Source organism: Capra hircus, chromosome 1 (genome assembly GCF_001704415.2).
Source record: "Capra hircus breed San Clemente chromosome 1, ASM170441v1, whole genome shotgun sequence".
NCBI classification, from domain to species: domain Eukaryota; kingdom Metazoa; phylum Chordata; class Mammalia; order Artiodactyla; family Bovidae; genus Capra; species Capra hircus.
Window position 1 is genome coordinate 142,499,625 of NC_030808.1, and position 16,611 is coordinate 142,516,235.

General features: G+C 52.6%; 1 protein-coding gene across 2 annotated transcripts in view; it reads left to right on the forward strand.

The window, feature by feature from the left end:
• The window catches only part of PDE9A (phosphodiesterase 9A), a 106,306-nt gene continuing 104,802 nt past the window's right edge, over positions 15,108-16,611 (forward strand). For both annotated transcript variants that reach the window (XM_018051719.1, XM_018051721.1), the window contains exon 1: positions 15,108-15,224. In XM_018051719.1, coding sequence (XP_017907208.1) covers positions 15,156-15,224 — 69 coding nt within the window. In that variant the 5' untranslated portion in view covers positions 15,108-15,155. The remainder of the gene's footprint in view (positions 15,225-16,611) is intronic.

The following is a 16,611-nucleotide window of genomic DNA, read 5'->3' on the forward strand; positions in this document are numbered from 1 at the left end:
CGCACGCAACGTCTCATCAAAACTTTCTTCTTATCACTTCGCTTTTTCGGCAGCCACCACATTCTGCTCGGGCAGGAGGAAGAAATGAGCATCTGTCCAGGTCTCTTATCAAGCTCTCTGCAGAGAAGCAGCTCCATCGTCTGCGAATCCACAGCAGACGATAAACTCCTCCAACATTGCTGGGCCTCAGCCTCCAGGTTGGGGAGCCTGGATTGCTCGGCAGCCGCAGTCCTGGAATGGGCGGCTCACAGAGTCTACTGGTTGCCCGGCCAAACTGCCCAGCTGGAAGCCCCCTCTGGCCCTTCCTCACCTCTGAATCCAGATGGCTAGGCTCTGAGAGCAGCCCCCCAACCCTGATCGACCCTCCAAACAGGGTACACATGGATTCTGGAGTGGAGCAAGCAGTGGGTGGTGGGTGGTGGCTTTCTCACTGGGGGAGTAAAAGGTAACAGACAAGCAAGAGGCAGGAAAGGTCCAAGCGGAAAGGACCAGAGCTGGAGATATAAACATGGACACACGTGCCTTCACAAGGATACCAAGGTTGTATGAAATATTTACAGATATCTGTACATAGATGGTTCATCACCGACTCAATGGACGTGAATCTAAGCAAACTCTGGGAAATAGCGGGGGACAGAGGAGCCTGGCGTGCTGCAGTCCATGGTGTCGCAAAGAGTCGGACTCAGCTTAGTGACTGAACAACAACATATAGGAGTCAGTATATCACATGTACTTCCTCACTTGGTCAGCTTCGAGGAGGGCCTAGAAGCCACGCCCCCACTAGCAATGAGCACACTCAGTACCAGATACAGGTTCTTAATACCATTCTCCTGTAAAAGGAACCAGGGCCCCTAGGAGAGACGGCTGATTAGGAACAGAGTGAGAAATACACGAGGTGAGCTGGAGCACCTTCTGGCTTCAGAAAGTAAAGAAGTGCTTACAAGAAAGAAAGAAAATCACGCGGGGGAACATGGACGGCACACAGGAGCTCACTGAAGGAGCTCTCAGTGGTGAAAGTGGGAACACTCCGAGCAAAAAAAAAAAAGAGGGGGGAGTATTGGACTATAACCCAAAGACTAAAATAAATATCCATGAGTCCGTACAGGTAGAAATGAATGGCTGAATGAACACATACCCAGGATAAGAAGATTTCCCTGCAGCAGAACTCAGAAGGATTTATGCGGATCCTCTGCCCCGGAGGAAGGAGCCCACCTCCCCTCTCCTCAGGGACGGGCTGCGCACGGCCGCGTCCTCCAGAAGACGACAGTGCGGGGAGGAGGAAACAGAATAACTTCCCAGGTAGCGCAGCGGTAAAGGATCTGCCTGCCAGCGCAGGAGGCACAAGAGACAGGCTTGATCCCTGAGTCAGGAAGATCCCCTGGAGGAGGAAACGGCAGCCCACTCCAGTATTTTTGCTTGGAGAATCCCCATGGACAGAGGAGCCCGGCGGGCTACAATCCATGGGGTCACAAAGAGTCAGACACAACTGATCACACATGCATACATATCCATACGCACACACTCAACGGAGGCACCCCACAGACCCGCCTCCACCAGGGTCACAGTCAATACCCGCAGTGACGCACTAAGTGGACGCGTGGATGCTGGGTAGGAGGTGATGCACACGGCCTTTCACCTCTGCGGTCTCCCTCCCGGAATGCACGCCCAGTCCAATTATGAGAAACACATTACACAGACCCCAAGGGGGGGATATTCTGCAAAATAGCTGACCGGTCCTCCTCAAAACTCTCAAGGGCATCAAAACCCGGGAAAGTCTGAGAAGCTCTCACAGCAAAAGGATCCCCAGGAGACAGGATGACTGGCGTTATGCAGTTTCCTGGTTGGGATCTTCAAAGGGGAAAAAAGAAAACATGAAAATCGGAATAAAGTATGATCTTTTGGTGAGAATATGTATCAATAACTACTGGTGGGGGTGTCAACTGGCACAGTCACTATGGAAAACCGTCTGGAGGTTCCTCAAAAAACCAAAGCTAGAACTGCCTTGTGCTGTGCTAAGTCACGTCAGTAGCGTCTGACTCTTTGCAACCCTATGGACTGTAGCCAACCTGGCTCCTCTGTCCATGGGATTCTCCAGGCAAGAATACTGGAGTGGGTTGCCCTGGCCTCCTCCAGGGGATCCTCTCAACCCAGGGATCATACCTCATGTCTTATTTCTCCTGTATTGGCAGGCAAGTTCTTTACCACTAGCACCCCCTGCATAGCCCCAGAACTACCATATGACCCAGCAATCCCACTCCTGAGCATATACCCAGACAAAACTGCAATTTGAAGAGATATATACACCCCTATGTTCATTGCAGCGCTATTTACAATAGCCAAGACATGGAAGCAACTTAGATGTCCATTGGCAGAGGAACAAATAACGAAGACATGGTACATTTGTACAATGGAATAGTACTCAGCCATAAAAAAGAATGAAGTAACGCCATTTGCAGCAACACAGATGGGTCTAGAGATTGTCATACTAAGCAAAGTAAGTCAGAAAGAAAAAGACAAATACCATATGATATCACTTATACATGATACAGGATACAACACAATACGACACAAAGGAACAGATCTATGAAATACAGAGCCACAGACATAGTGAGCGAATAGACGTGTAGTTGCCAAGGGTAGAGGGGAGGAAAGGATTGTGAGTTCAGGGTTAGCAGAAGCAAACTATTATACATAGGATGGATAGGCAACCAGATCCTACTGTATAGCCCAGGGAAGTGTATTCAAAATCCTGTGATAAACCATAATGGAAAAGAAAATGAGAAAGAATGTATATATATGGATAATTGAGTCACTTTGCTGCATAGGGGACATTAAACGCAACATTGTAAATGAACTATACTTCAATAAAAATTTTTCTAAAAACAAGAATGTGTTCACATCTGTTCGTTAATTGTGACAAGTGTAACCCGTCCCTTGGACTGCAAGGAGATCCAACCAGTCCATCCTAAAGGAGATCAGTCCTGGGTGTTCTTTGGAAGGACTAATGCTAAAGCTGAAACTCCAGTACTTTGGCCACCTCATGCAAAGAGTTGACTCATTGGAAAAGACTGATGCTGGGAGGGATTGGGGGCAGGAGGAGAAGGGGACGACAGAGGATGAGATGGCTGGATGGCATCACCGACTTGATGGACGTGAGTTTGAGTGAACTCTGGGAGTTGGTGATGAACAGGGAGGCCTGGCATGCTGCAATTCAAGGGGTCACAAAGAGTTGGACACGACTGAACAACTGAACTGAGCTGAACTGAACCCACTAATGTAGGATGGTGATCACAGGGGAAATCAGTGCTGGGTCCATAAGAACTCTGTGTACTACGCCTGTCATCTCTCTGTAAATCTAAAACAGATCTAAAGTAAAATTTTATTTAAGAACATATAATGAGCATATTAAGCCTGTGACTCATAGATGTTATGAAGCTACCAGGGTACCGCAATCAAAGCACCGGGCTCCTGCTGAAATGACTCATGATGGACCCAGGGTGGCCCCATGGGGTTCTCTCTCCAGCTCATTTCCCACCAAGATCTCGTTCTACGTGGGTGACAGGACTGGTAGGATATGAGCTCTTGGCTGCCAGGCAACCACAACACCAGCCACATGGGAAAAGGCCACTGGAGAAGGGGACTGGCAGAGACAGACAGACAGACGTGTATGGAGACCCTGGATCCGCGGGTGCCTCTAACGCCATAACAGCTCCCAGAAGTTTTATTTATGATTAAAGCAACACCTTGGCTTATATTCGAGTTGAGATTCTGTCACTTGCAAATGAAGCATCTAATGAGCCCTGGACAGGACCCATATTTTGCTGGTCTTATGTTTTAGAAAGAAAAGAAATTTGGGGAACCATGTCTTTGCTCTTGTTCAGTCGTTCAGTCATTTCCAACTCTTTGCGACCCCATGGACTGCGGCACACCAGGCTTCCCTGTCCTTCATCATCCCCCAGAGCTTGCTCAAACTCATGTCCATCAAGTCAGTGAGGTGATCCAACCATCTCGTCCTCTGTCATCCCCTTCTCCTCCTGCCTTCAATCTTTCCCAGCATCAGGGTCTTTTCTAAGGAGTTGACTCTTAGCATCAGGTCACCAAAGTATTGGAGCTTCAGCTTCATCATCAGTCCTTGCAATGAATATTCAGGTTGATTTCCTTTAGGATTGACTGGTTTGATCTCCTTGCAGTCCAAGGGACTCTTAAAGAGTCTTCTCCAACACCACAGTTCAAAAGCATCAATTCTTTTGTGCTCAGCCTTCTTTATGGTTGAACTCTCGCATCCATACATGACTACTGGAAAAACTATAGCTTAGAGTATACGGACCTTTGTCAGGAACCACATCTTACGTCATCAAAAAATTAACATTTTTATGGGACACCTCACAGATCAAAAGCTCAAATCTATTTTCTTCTGAAGCAGCAAAGTTCCCGTACACAAGGGCTCAGCACCTGTGTTCCCTCACCCTGTTTAGGATGTGGGGAGCAGCAGCTTGCCTAAGATGAAGACAATTTGAAATTTGGCTGGCAGGCTGTTAGGCTCTCTTCTACCTTTGCGCTTAAAAGAAGGGGGGGCAGCAAATTTATGTTGAAAGAGCAATAGCAGTGACACCCTGGGCGTGTTTCATCACCCAGTGCAGAGCTGCTGCTGTACAAATGTCGCGTGAATGTGGACGGCTGGTCGCCAAGGAGATAGCCTTGAAGCGGATGGCTCTGGGCACACACAGAGTCCCACACGTGCTCTGGCTGATGGTCAGCAGGACCGGCTCCTTGCTGGAAGGCAGGAAGGAGAGATACAGGGGAGGTCAGGTGACTCCCATGAGAGATGGAAGCTGGCCCGGACCCCCAGCCCCAAAGCTGGATGATGTGACCATCTCAGGGAGGAAAAGCATTGCCAACCACCCCAACACAGGAGCGGAAATTTTCTTGAGAGTATTCAATGCTCTGAAGGGGCTTCTTCAGCAGTTCTTAAATCTACACTCCCAAAGGGGAAGAAAAACTGACAACTGCCATAGCAACAGTGATCTAATGCTTGTTTTATAGAAAGCAGAACAGAGAGGTAAGAAGAAGAAGGCATGGATGAAGTCATGCTACGCGGGGCCGAGGGCTTCTCACGTATTACACCTCTGATACCTGCAAATGCCCTACACGCCCATTTCACAGAGAAGAAAACTAAGGCTCAGGAAGGGTGAGTAATCTATCCAAGGTTGCCCAGCAAGAAAGAGCTGGACTCTAACCCCAGCTGACCACATCCAGCTGACCCAGCCTTCTCACACACATGTCTCCTGCATCTAAGTCAGCTCAGGTCACTTCACAGCTGTCTATCCTTCCGTGGCTCTGGTTACACCTAGATTAAACCCCAAACCCTGCAAGGCCATCTATTCTGATCTCCGTCTGTCCGTCTGTCCTTCTGTCCCTGCTCCACCAACTCTCCCCCGCAGCTGCCTCCAGCCTTTCCTCCCTCCTCCTGTACAGTCTCCCTTCGAACCAGTCTTCTCCTTCATTTGATTTATGTCTCTGCTGAAAGGTCATCTCCTCCGTGGTGCCTTCCCTGCTCACAACATCTAAACTATCAGCCTAAGGAATCCTCTATCCTCCTTCTTGGTTTTATTTTTTCCTTTATAGGTCTTATCTTTGTCCATAATATATTTATTATTCACTTATTGTCTATCTCCCCACCAGAATATAAGTCCCAGGTAAGTGTTTGTTGTCTGTCTTCCCACTAGAATTAAAGTCCCAGATCGATAGAATTTTGCCTGTCTTATACACTGATAGATATTTTGGCAAACATCTACTAGAAATGGCATTTATCATACTGTTTGTATGTCCAGGGTAGGAATGAGGGGAGATGTGTACTAGCTCTTGCTTACGAATCTTCCTTTTCTGTCTTCCTGTGAGTTTGTCAGAGAGCAGGACGCAGCCACACATATCTTTGCCCCGATCCCTGCTCCCGGCTCCCAGAGCCTCGCTCCTGGCCCGGTGTTTCAGCCTGATCTGTGCTCAGTGAGCATCTGTTTGCAACCATCTAAATTTGGGTCAGGTTCAGAGGTAGGGAGACCTGACGAGTCCTGCCCGTCCACCCGCTTCAAGGTTGGCCTTCACAAAGTTCTGATCAGAAACAGGCCACTGTAGTTTCCAGTCTCTGGCAAATTCTTTTTTCTTCGCAGTTTCTTTTCAAAACTCCAGCCTCTTCTGTCGTTAAGAAAAGCATTTTCCCTCATATAAGGGTGTCACGGTGGTACGAACAGGCTCACCCTGAGGGCCAGGGCACTGGAGCTCTGGGTCTGAATCCACAGCCTTTCCCTGGGGCAGCAGGCAGGGCAGGGGCACAAAAGGTGAAGCCCCGGGTTAGATGGAGTTTACAGAACTGAATCAAAAGAGAGCAGAGGGTAAGACGGGTGGAGTCATAGAGCTGTGGGCTGAAGGATGCATAGACAAGGAACCCCTACGGAGGGGACATGGCTGACAGCTGGTCTCCCAGAAGCTGCCATCAGGAAGATGCTCAGAGGATCATCCACGTGGCATGGCTCTCAGACCCAAAATATTTAAATGAGAAAATGTCAGTCACGGCTCAACTGCTAAGAAAGAAAAACCACCACCACCAACAGGAATTCTCTACTGTTAAGGTCTCTGTCTACCATTCTGTAACTTTCCAAATCTAACCTCTCTCACGTGCTAGAGGAGGGGCACTCTTGGTCTGTTCGCTGGCTTCAGCAGGAGGCAACAGAAGAAGTGGGTTGATGACGCCCTGCCCTCTCCCTTAGGGAAAGACAGAGGCCCTTCCCTTCGACCTTGGTAAACCCTTGAGGTTTGGGACACTGGGGAGGGAGAAGGACACTCTCGGGACACAGGACAGGGACTTCCTGCTGATTGGACAGGTGGCTGCTTAGGAAATTAGTCACAGATTTACAAGAGGCATGGCCCCCATCCAACTCTGAGTTTACAGAAAAGTCTCTTCCCCTGAAGGATACACCAGCTCTGGCCCCTAAACTAGCATTTTGAATAATTTTAAAGCTTTCCTAGGCACTCTGGAAGCCACCCAAAATAAATGGGAGTGTCCTCCTTGCAAAGGGCTTGCAATGAAGTCAGAACAGTGGGATCTACATGTGTTTGCTGCTACAGGTCTGCATACGAATTAGGCTGTTGTGTCCTATTTCTGGAACTGAGATCATCAGTTTGCAGGGGAATCTACTCACAAAGGCAGACTTACTACTGAGTCAAGCCAAGCCAGGAGGTCATTTGAGTGCATAAATCAGCTCAGTATTGACTTAGGTTCCCGATGTTACCAGGGCAGTCACCTTGAGACCCCTGGATGAGAACACACTCTGATACCCACCCAGAGGCCCACACAAAAAGAAACCAACTGGCGGGCAGCCATACCCATTCACCAAAGAACTGGGGTGATGATAGAATGAGATTCTCACAGGAGTGAGGTGGTAAGCAGCCTCTCCCAGTGGCAGGTCTTAGCATCGTCACGAGTGAAAGTGAAAGTCGGTCAGTTTCTCCAACTTTTTGCAACCCCATGGACCATACAGTTCATGGAATTCTCCAGGCCAGAACACTGGAGTGGGTAGTCTTTCCCTTCTCCAGGGGATCTTCCTGACCCAGGAATCAAACCAGGGTCTGCTGCATTGCAGGCGGATTCTTTCCCAGCCAAGCTACATGGGAAGCCCCATCATCGCAGGTGGCTGGACCTAAAGCACGCAAACCCCCACCTCACCCCGCACTGTCCTACTCAGAGCATCCTCAGCTCTGATGACATCACTCCATTCCTCTTCCAACTGGGCCTGTGCACCAGGACGAGCTCTGAGAACGAGGAACGCGTGGTCTAGACAGAGCCAGGGTCCTGGTGCAGCAAAAGGGCCCGAGTCCCCCAGGGCACGTGTCAGTCACTGGGAGCCCTTACCAGGTGAGTGACCTTGAGGGGCCAGCCCGGGTCACTCAAAACCTTGTAAGTGGAAGATGGGTTAGAGGACAGGAAGTTTGACAGCAGCCACGGTCCTGCAGGAGAGACAGGTTAGAGGTGGCAAGAGGTCTGTCCCCTTGAGAGGGGACAGGAAGGGCCCAGCCTCAGAGCCCCGGTCGCTCCAGTTCCTGGGGTGGGTCTGGCCTCCAGCGCTGAGCCAGATCCCCAGGGCTGCAGAGCCGACTGCTGGGGTCACCCCCTGCCCACATGGGCTGCATGGGGCAGAGGCCTCCTAGGGTCAGCCAGAGGCAGCCCTTGCCTCAGCAAAACCGTTTCAGCAGCCTGGCAGGACTCTTAGTACCTCTTTTCATGCTAATTAAGCCAAGGTCAAAATTTCAATACAGGCCACCAGCTTTTTAAAGGAGAATGGGACTGCCAGGTCACAGAAAAGCATTCACCCCCTAAAGACTGTTGAATGTCCTCTCGGCTCCAGGGGGAGGGGCACCCTGCTGAAGGTCCCCACAATCCCCTCTTTCCCCCAAAACGGCATCATATAGTGGGCAGACGGCAGCAGCAACAGGGCACAGGGGAGCGAGGGTCACAGCAGCGCTGCTGCTCCTCAGGGAACAACGAGACAGCCCCGAGCTCTGACGATGGGCCAGACCCCGGAGGACTCGCCAGGCCTGGGCTAACCGCTGCTCTCGCGTTCTCATATGCTCCCGTCAGTCTTCAGAATGTCTCGGACCAGGGGTTGCCACTCTTTTTGATCAACAAGGAGGCAGGCTCGGGAGGACATGCAAATCACCCAGGTCTGCTCAGCAGGAATCACAGAGGATCCGGGGGTTCCAGGACTCTGGGGAGGAGCTCCCCACCCCTGGTCCAGAGATCCAGGGATTCAGGAAGAAGCTGTAAGTGACACCTGAATGGATGGGATGTAAGAGCTGATCTGGGGAGGACAGAGGGAGGGACGTTCTTGGCTGAAACGAGGAGCAAAGTCACAGCAGAGTGTCTGGTGTCTTTGGGGGATGTGGGTGGAGAAGGACAGGCCAGATGGTAGATGCCCGGTGTGCCACCCTGGAGGTGGCGGGAAGTCCCCAAGGAGGCCAGCCAGGGAACAGATGGGGGCAGATGGGCCTGATAGAAAGATCCAGAAACCCACACTCAGGAAGGATCGGGAAGAGAAGGGAGGCAGGGGACCAAGTAGGAGGCCACTAAAATGGACAAGAGAGGACGGAAGAACAGCTTGACCCACCAAGGCAGTCAGTGTCCATGAGAAGGTGACAGGGGAGGCCAGCTGAGGACCCTGGAGAGCAGGGTGACTCCGCACCACCGAGGAAGCAGACCTGAGTGTCTGTCTGGGCCCCGAGGGCACCCGGCACCACACCCAGGAGGAAGACCCGCTCCTCCCCATCCAGCCACTTCGAAAGCAGGAGAATTGCTGTCCCTTGCACACGACTTACCATTTAACTCTTCCTCTGTTCCCCATTTTATGGCAAAAATACCATCACAGCATTTGAAAAACACTTTTAAAAAAATGCTTAGAACCCTACCACCCTAAGCAAACCATTTCGCCTTCTCTTCCTGAATCGGTTCAACCCTCTGCTAGGTTTCACAGAGCTTAACATGGCATGTAAACCCTGCAGAGCAGGAGCCGGTTCCGTCCACAGCCAGGCCTGCAGCACTGGGTATGCGATTCATGCCGACAAACAGGTCGGGCCTGGAACGAAGGGCCAGTGTGTCCTGACCCACCGCCTCTGCAGATCCTGCTCTGACACTGGTGGGCTCGTAACTTCCCTCGGCCTCTACAAACTCGTCATCACTGTCGGCCTGGATATTCCCTCTGGCAAATGTGCCACAATCTAATTAGCTGTCCCGATCTTTGGAAATTCAGGTCACATCTTTATTTCTTTTTTTAATCTTTCTATTATAATACATACCTCCTTTCTAAGCCGACAAGAAATCCAGACAGCTGGCGGGAAAAGCAGAAGAGTTTTGATTACTTAAACGTGTAAAACCACATTAGGAAGATATTACAAATGAAGAGAAAAGCTTGTAGAAAATATCTGTAAAATATACGATAGTCAAAGGGTTACTATCCTTTGTATATAAGGAGCCAGTGGAAATCGATGATGAGGAAAATCTCAGCGCCCAGCTCGTAGGCAACAAGATAACAGGTAAGAGCAGATGAGCGCACCTGTGTCTCCACAACCCCCCTGGGATGGCCATTGCGAAGGGGTGGATCTCCACCTTCTGACCTGGTGGGGCTGCGCCTTCTCTCCTGTGCCACTTGAAATATTGACAACTAGTAATAATTTTGTAATTAACAAAACCATAAAAAGAAGTAAGTCAATATGTGCATAAATCAAATATTGTACCACCAAAACTGACACTGCCTGTGCATGAAAGCTTCAGACAGGCTAAAGGGCATATCCTTTCTCTCACTCTAGGTGCCTCCTGGCAGATGGCTTTCCCAGAAGGTGAGAGCAATTATGGGGGGGGGGTCCATTTGTTATACAGGCAGAAAGCAGGCTGATTCCTCCAAGAGCATCCTCTGTGTGTGTGTGTGTGTGTGTGTGTGTGTGTGTGTGTGTGTGTGCACTTGCTCAGTTGTGTTTGACTCTTTGTGATCCCCTGGACTGTAACCTGCCAAGCTCCTCTGTTCATGGAATTCTCCAGGCAAGAATACTGGAGTGGGTTGCCATTTCCTTCTCCAAGGGATCTTCCCAACCCAGGGATCGAAACCGAGTCTCCTTCGTCTCGTGCATTGGGAGGTGGATTCTTTACCATGGCGCCACCTGGGAAGTAAAGCATCTTACCCTTGACCTGTTGGTTGATGTTAGTCCTCTGCCATAGTGCTTCCAGACCCCTTTTAACATGCTCCAATCCCTTGAACAAGGCCTGCCCGATGCCTTGTATGCAGTAATCACTAATGCATGTTGCTTGTTTGACAAATTCACTTTGTGGTCCCTACACGCCCGGATCAGAAGAATCAGCACAGGAAGTGGTTGGATTATTTTCAGAATAGTCATTAAAAACACCAGTTAGAGCCAAGAGAGAACAGGCAGAGGCTGCCCTTGGAGCTTGTTCCAGCAACAGCCCGCTGACCCACCCAGTCCGGGGGCACTGCTTGATCTGGCCTGGCCACACTAGACAGACGCCTCCTCCCACTGACATCTACCCGCTCTGGACTTTTCCTGAGGATTCCGAATTTCCTTCTCCATCTGTCCATCCTTCTTGAAGGTCACCTTCCCTGGGGGGACAGGGCAGGCCCTCCACTTTCTCCTCACTGTGGCTCAGCTCCCTCTCACCAGGGATGAAGGGCTGGTGTGGGACCCCGAGACCAGCATTCAGCTCCTCAGGCCACAGTCTTGGCCCTTCTAATCTGTAGTGAGTCTCTGATACCTTAACTTGAAGTTCTTTTTTTTGATGAGGTTCTTATGACAATTAGGGGTGAGCTCTGCATACAATGACAACCCACTCCAGTATTCTTGCCTAGGAAATCCTACGGACAGAGGAGCCTGGCAGGCCACAGTCCATGGGGTCACAAAGAGTTGGACATGACTGAGTGACTAATACTTTCTGCATACAAGGATGGGTCCTGTGCAAGCTGGATGACACTACAAGATGTTTCAGCACACTTGGGGGCCAGAGATGGAGGCTAGACCTCCCGAGGGGCTGGCTTTTCACCTGCATGAGCTCCCTGACTTCTGCGCCGTCCCTGGGAGATTCAGGCATAATCTGACACTGCAGACAGTTGGAAATGTCCCTCCCTGTGGCTCCCCCAGGACTCTGAACTCAGTGGCCAAGTTCCCACAAGACCCCCCAGGCCTCCAGCTCCACCCCGGCTCCTCATCCCAGCCCCCGGACCACCTGGCAGAAGCAGACGCTTCCTTGGGCTCTACCTTGATTCTGGGAACTTTCATTTACTACAATTTTGGTGGCCACGCCAGGATCAGGAATAGAGGTCAAGAATACCCCGGGACAGATGTGGTGCATGCAGAGGGGAGGGCTAGCTCCTGGACCCTTACACCAGGGGCCATGCAGGGTGAAAGAGTATGAATTTAGGTAGAATCCCATTTTTACCGAAGGAAAGGGAGACAAAACACAGATATAATGTCACTGTAAGCACTGATCCTTAATGAAAGAGTGAAAAGATCTCCAAACTGAATGCAGAACCCAACCACTTCTTGGGACTTCTCTGGTGGCTCAGCAGATTAAAATCCAGCTGCCAGTGCAGGGGACATGAGTGCAATTCCTGGTCCGGAAAGATTGTACATGCTGTGGAGCAACTAAGCTCGTGTACCACAACTATTGAGCCTACACCCCCGAGCTGGGCTTCACAACAAGGGAAGCCACTGCAATGAAAACCCCACACACGGCAAAAGGAGTGGCCCCAGCTAGCTGCAACTAGAGGAAAACTAGAGGAAGCCTGTGTGCAGCAATGAAGACCCAGTACAACCAAAAATAAATAAATAAAAATAAATAAATATCCAACCACTTTTCATCCCCGTGGCCCAAACCACTGCCACTCTTCCAAAGATTATGGTCTACCCTTGGTCCTTCCCATCAGGGCATCTCCACCCAGCAGCGGCTAAACCCAAGAGGACCACCTCCCTCCTCTGCTCAGCCTCCTGCACGGCTCTGTCCAAGAGAGTGGAACCACGCCCCTGGTATGGCCCAGCCAGAGGCCTGCCACTTCCTGGCTCTCTGACCCCACACCCCCTGCGGGCCCCACTCCACCACCCCCACCCTTCACTCCTACGGGACAGGCCTCTGCCTGGGTCTGCTCCCTTTGCTGAAAGCCTCTTTCCTCTGGTGGAAATGGACCCCCTGCTCCCTCTCTAAGCCTGTGTGCTCCTGCCCAGCCACCCTCCCAGTGTCAGCTCTGCACACCCCACAGCACACCCCTTCCCCACGTGACGTTCCCCTTTGTACTAGTTATTATCCAACATGCTACATGTTGCATTTATTTACACTGTCTCCTCTGTTTCCCACTAAGACGCCAGCTACTCCAGGCCTGGGATTTCTGTTTATTCTCCACTGAATGCCCAGGGCCTCAATCAGCGCCCACACACAGCAAGGGCACCACTGATAGATGAAGGAACCTTGGTTCCCAGGGGGCTCAGGGATGGAGTAACTGGACACAGCCTAGTCAGTCAGATACTTATGGGGCAATTACTATTCTGAATATAGAATCAGCCAGGCAGTATAAGGACCCCACCACCACCAGTGGTGTCACAGGACCTCAATCTCTGATCAGTGCTTGTGACCCTACAGAGCTGTATCCAGCCTTTGGGCTCTAGAATAATATTGTCTGGGTGAGCAAGGTCAGATGACAGTAAGACATGGAGGATAGATAAGTACCGGGCTAATGAGCCATCTGCCGGGCGATAAGGTTTCCATGCCAGGCAGCACAATAGCTCTGCAGATCAGTCTCCAGATAAACCCAGAGAACATCAGAACGTTTGACAACAAAACTAAGCTGTAATAACAGCACTCACTCCAATCTTTGGGGATGCTCATGTGTATGCTAAGTCACTCAGTCGTGTCTGACTTTGTGCGACTCCATGGACTGCAGCCCACCAGGCTCCTCTGTCCAGGGGATTCTCCAGGCAAGAACACTGGACAGGGTTACCGTACCATCCTCCAGGGGATCTGATACATTTCATAACTGTGAGTCAAGTGGCCAGCTGTGACCACCCAGGGGGTTTGATCCTCCAACTTAAAGTCCTCCTAGTTCCTCCTCTCGGCCTCAGCCACGTCTAAAGCAAACCATGTGGTGCCCAGGCTCTGACATGGTCCCGTCACTGCACTGGAGACAAGAGCAAAACCATCATCATTCCTTGAGAGCCAATCGGCCCTCCCACCTCACCCCAGAGCAGGCAGGGGACATGAAGTGACATATGCTGGACCATCCAAATCTGAAGATGATGATCCCCACGCTGCTCAGGGCTCCAGTCTGGCCAACTCCCCAGACCGCCAGGAGGAGTCTGGAAAGCCAGTGACCATCCACTAGGTGAGGGCCAAATGGTCAGGAAAGGAAAAGCAAAGGCCACTGGTTGTGGCCATGGTCAGCCTAGCCCAGGCAGACAGGCAGGGAGGAAGGAGACCATGTGCCCCAGACACTCTCTCAGTAAGCAAACCCCAGACATTCAACAGATGGAAAGCAGTGGCTTGGAATTCTCTTAAAATGAAACAATAATTGCATTCTCTGTCTGGTTTTTACACTGGCTTCCAAAAGCAACAGGCGCTGAAAGCCCTTCAGCATCACCGCCCTCCCCCAAACTTGTTCCCACCCCCAAGAGAACTGGGGAGCCGCAGAGGCAGTCCGCACTGGGATCTGCAGGTCAAGAGCTGCCTGTAATCCCTCCCTTTTTCCCCCCACACTCCCTGTAGCAATTAACAAGGGGGGGTGGGGACCAGAACAGTGCTGAAGCCAGCAAATAGCGGGTGGCTACAGGAGGACAGAAATAAAATTGCCATTTCAGCTCTGGGTGCAGCTGGAAGAGGCGATCACTCTCGAGGGTGTACACAAACTTAGGGGAAGGAGGTACCTGAAGGAGAAGGAACTTTTCCCATCTCCTACTGAAATTAAATAAGGATGGCTCTCACAGCAGAGAAAGATGGACCCAGGGGATTCCCCCAGGCTTAAGTGGTCCTTGGGTCACAAATAGCTTAGGGACCCATGCCAGCCAGGTGCCTGCTGATGGATGATGGAGCATCCACTGGCAGCAAAAGGGTCCTAATGCAGCACTGTCTTTGCAGGGAGGTGACCAGCCCTGCAGCCAGAGGGGGTCGCTATGGGAATCTGGTCACCTGAGAGGTGACCAGCCCTGCAGCCAGAGGGGGTCGCTATGGGAATCTGGTCACGTGGGCAAGCGACTAGCTTTGCAGTCAGAGGGAGTCACTCACTATGAACACCTGTCCAGAGGGCAGTCGGAGACTGGCTACCCACTTGGCCCTGATTCCCAAGGCGGCTGGAGTCAAAGGGACGATGAGGGGGCGTACCTTAAAGTGGGAGGAGAGGAGAACGGAGTGTAAACCCGGGAGAGAGGAGAGAGGGGGCGGGAAGGAAAAGGAGGGGAGGCGGAGGAGGAGGAGCCGAGCCCGCGGCCCCGCCCGGCGGCGCGCTGGTTGGCTGGCCCCCGCGTCCGCCCGCCGCCCGCCCCCTCCTCCCACGCCCCGCCCTCCCCGCGGCGGCTGGCGTCGAGAAAGTACAGTAAAAAGTCCAAGTGCAGCGCTAGGCAAGATGGGAACCGGCTCCTCCAGCTACCGGCCCAAGGCCATCTACTTGGACATCGATGGACGCATTCAGAAGGTAGCCCCCTCCCCAGCCTCCCGCGCCGGGCTGCGAGCGCCCTCCCCGCGCGCCCCTCGCCGTGCCCGCCCGCAGGCAGCTCCTCCCCGGTGACCGCGCGGGGTCGCGGTGGCGGGTGGGGGCCGGCCAGGGGGCGCCGGCGGGGGAGGGGTCCGCGGTCCAGCGCCCGCGCATCCGCGGAGGCGGCTGCGGCCTCCGACAACTTGGGCGGGGGGCGGCGGGGCTCCGCGGGGCAGGTGTCCCCACGCGCGGCCCGGTGGAAAGGGGCGACCGCAAGGGAAGTATTTTTTCCTTTCCTTGGGCAGAGCTTTCTTTGTAACAAATCTGATTAGGCTGAGTTCCGACGTTCCGAGGCTGGCCCATTAAGCCTTTCATTTCCGGTGGAAGGACCCTGGAACAGTCGCCCCAGGAGCCGGTGGGCAGACCCGCGGGACCGACACCCCGGACGGGGGGGCGGGTGGTGCCTGGAGCTCGAAGCCCCTGCGGGGGCCGGGCACCGCTTCCTGCCTAGCGGGGAGCAGGTTGGGGCGGGTGTCGCTGGAGGCTGGCACGGCAGGGGCTGTCATCTCCCACCCCTTCGGTTCCCCATCCCAGCAGGTGGGCAGCCCTGAGCCTGGAGGGGGTGACCCGGGCTGCTTCACCTCCTGGGGACTGCGGAGAGACCTGATGACCCTCCGGATGAGCTCTGCATTCAGACCATCTCCTGCTTCTGATTGGCAGAGAGGGACAAAAAGAGAGCTGGCTTGGAGGACGCTTCCCTAAGCCCCCTCTGAGGTCCTGGGGGGTGGGGGAGAGGAAGGCCACAGTGAGGGAAATGCTCCAGCTGGACGCCAGGGAAGCCGTGCATCCGCCACGGCTCACTTTGCTCTTCTCAAGGTGCACCCAGAGCCGGGAACCAGGAGGAGATGCCCCAGCCGGGCACAGAGCAGGCGCCAGGGCTTGGGTGTCTGGGGTTCTCAGACACCCTCTGCCAGCAGCCTCGCTCTCGCCCCATCCCCTGCTTGATCCCAAGAAAGGAGAAGTATGGGCTCCCCTTCCCCCCCGTAGCCCGCTTCATTGGAACCAGATAATGGGGAGCAGGGGCTCTGAAGCGAGGGCAAGTGGTCACCAGGCGCAGGACTCCCCCAGGTCCCCTGGCTTCCAGGACTGGACATCTGTGACTGCACAGGCATTTAACAGCCTCCCCAGAGGGAGAAAGGGCCCTCTGCTGAGTACTCCCATGCTCCAGCATGGGCACGTATGCACAGACATGCACATGTGGACACACACGTGTGCACATGCATCCACACAGTGTGCACATAAAATGTGTCCACACACGTACACACAGGCGCACACATGTGCACACACCACATATAGACACACAAGCGCACACAGGCAAACATACACA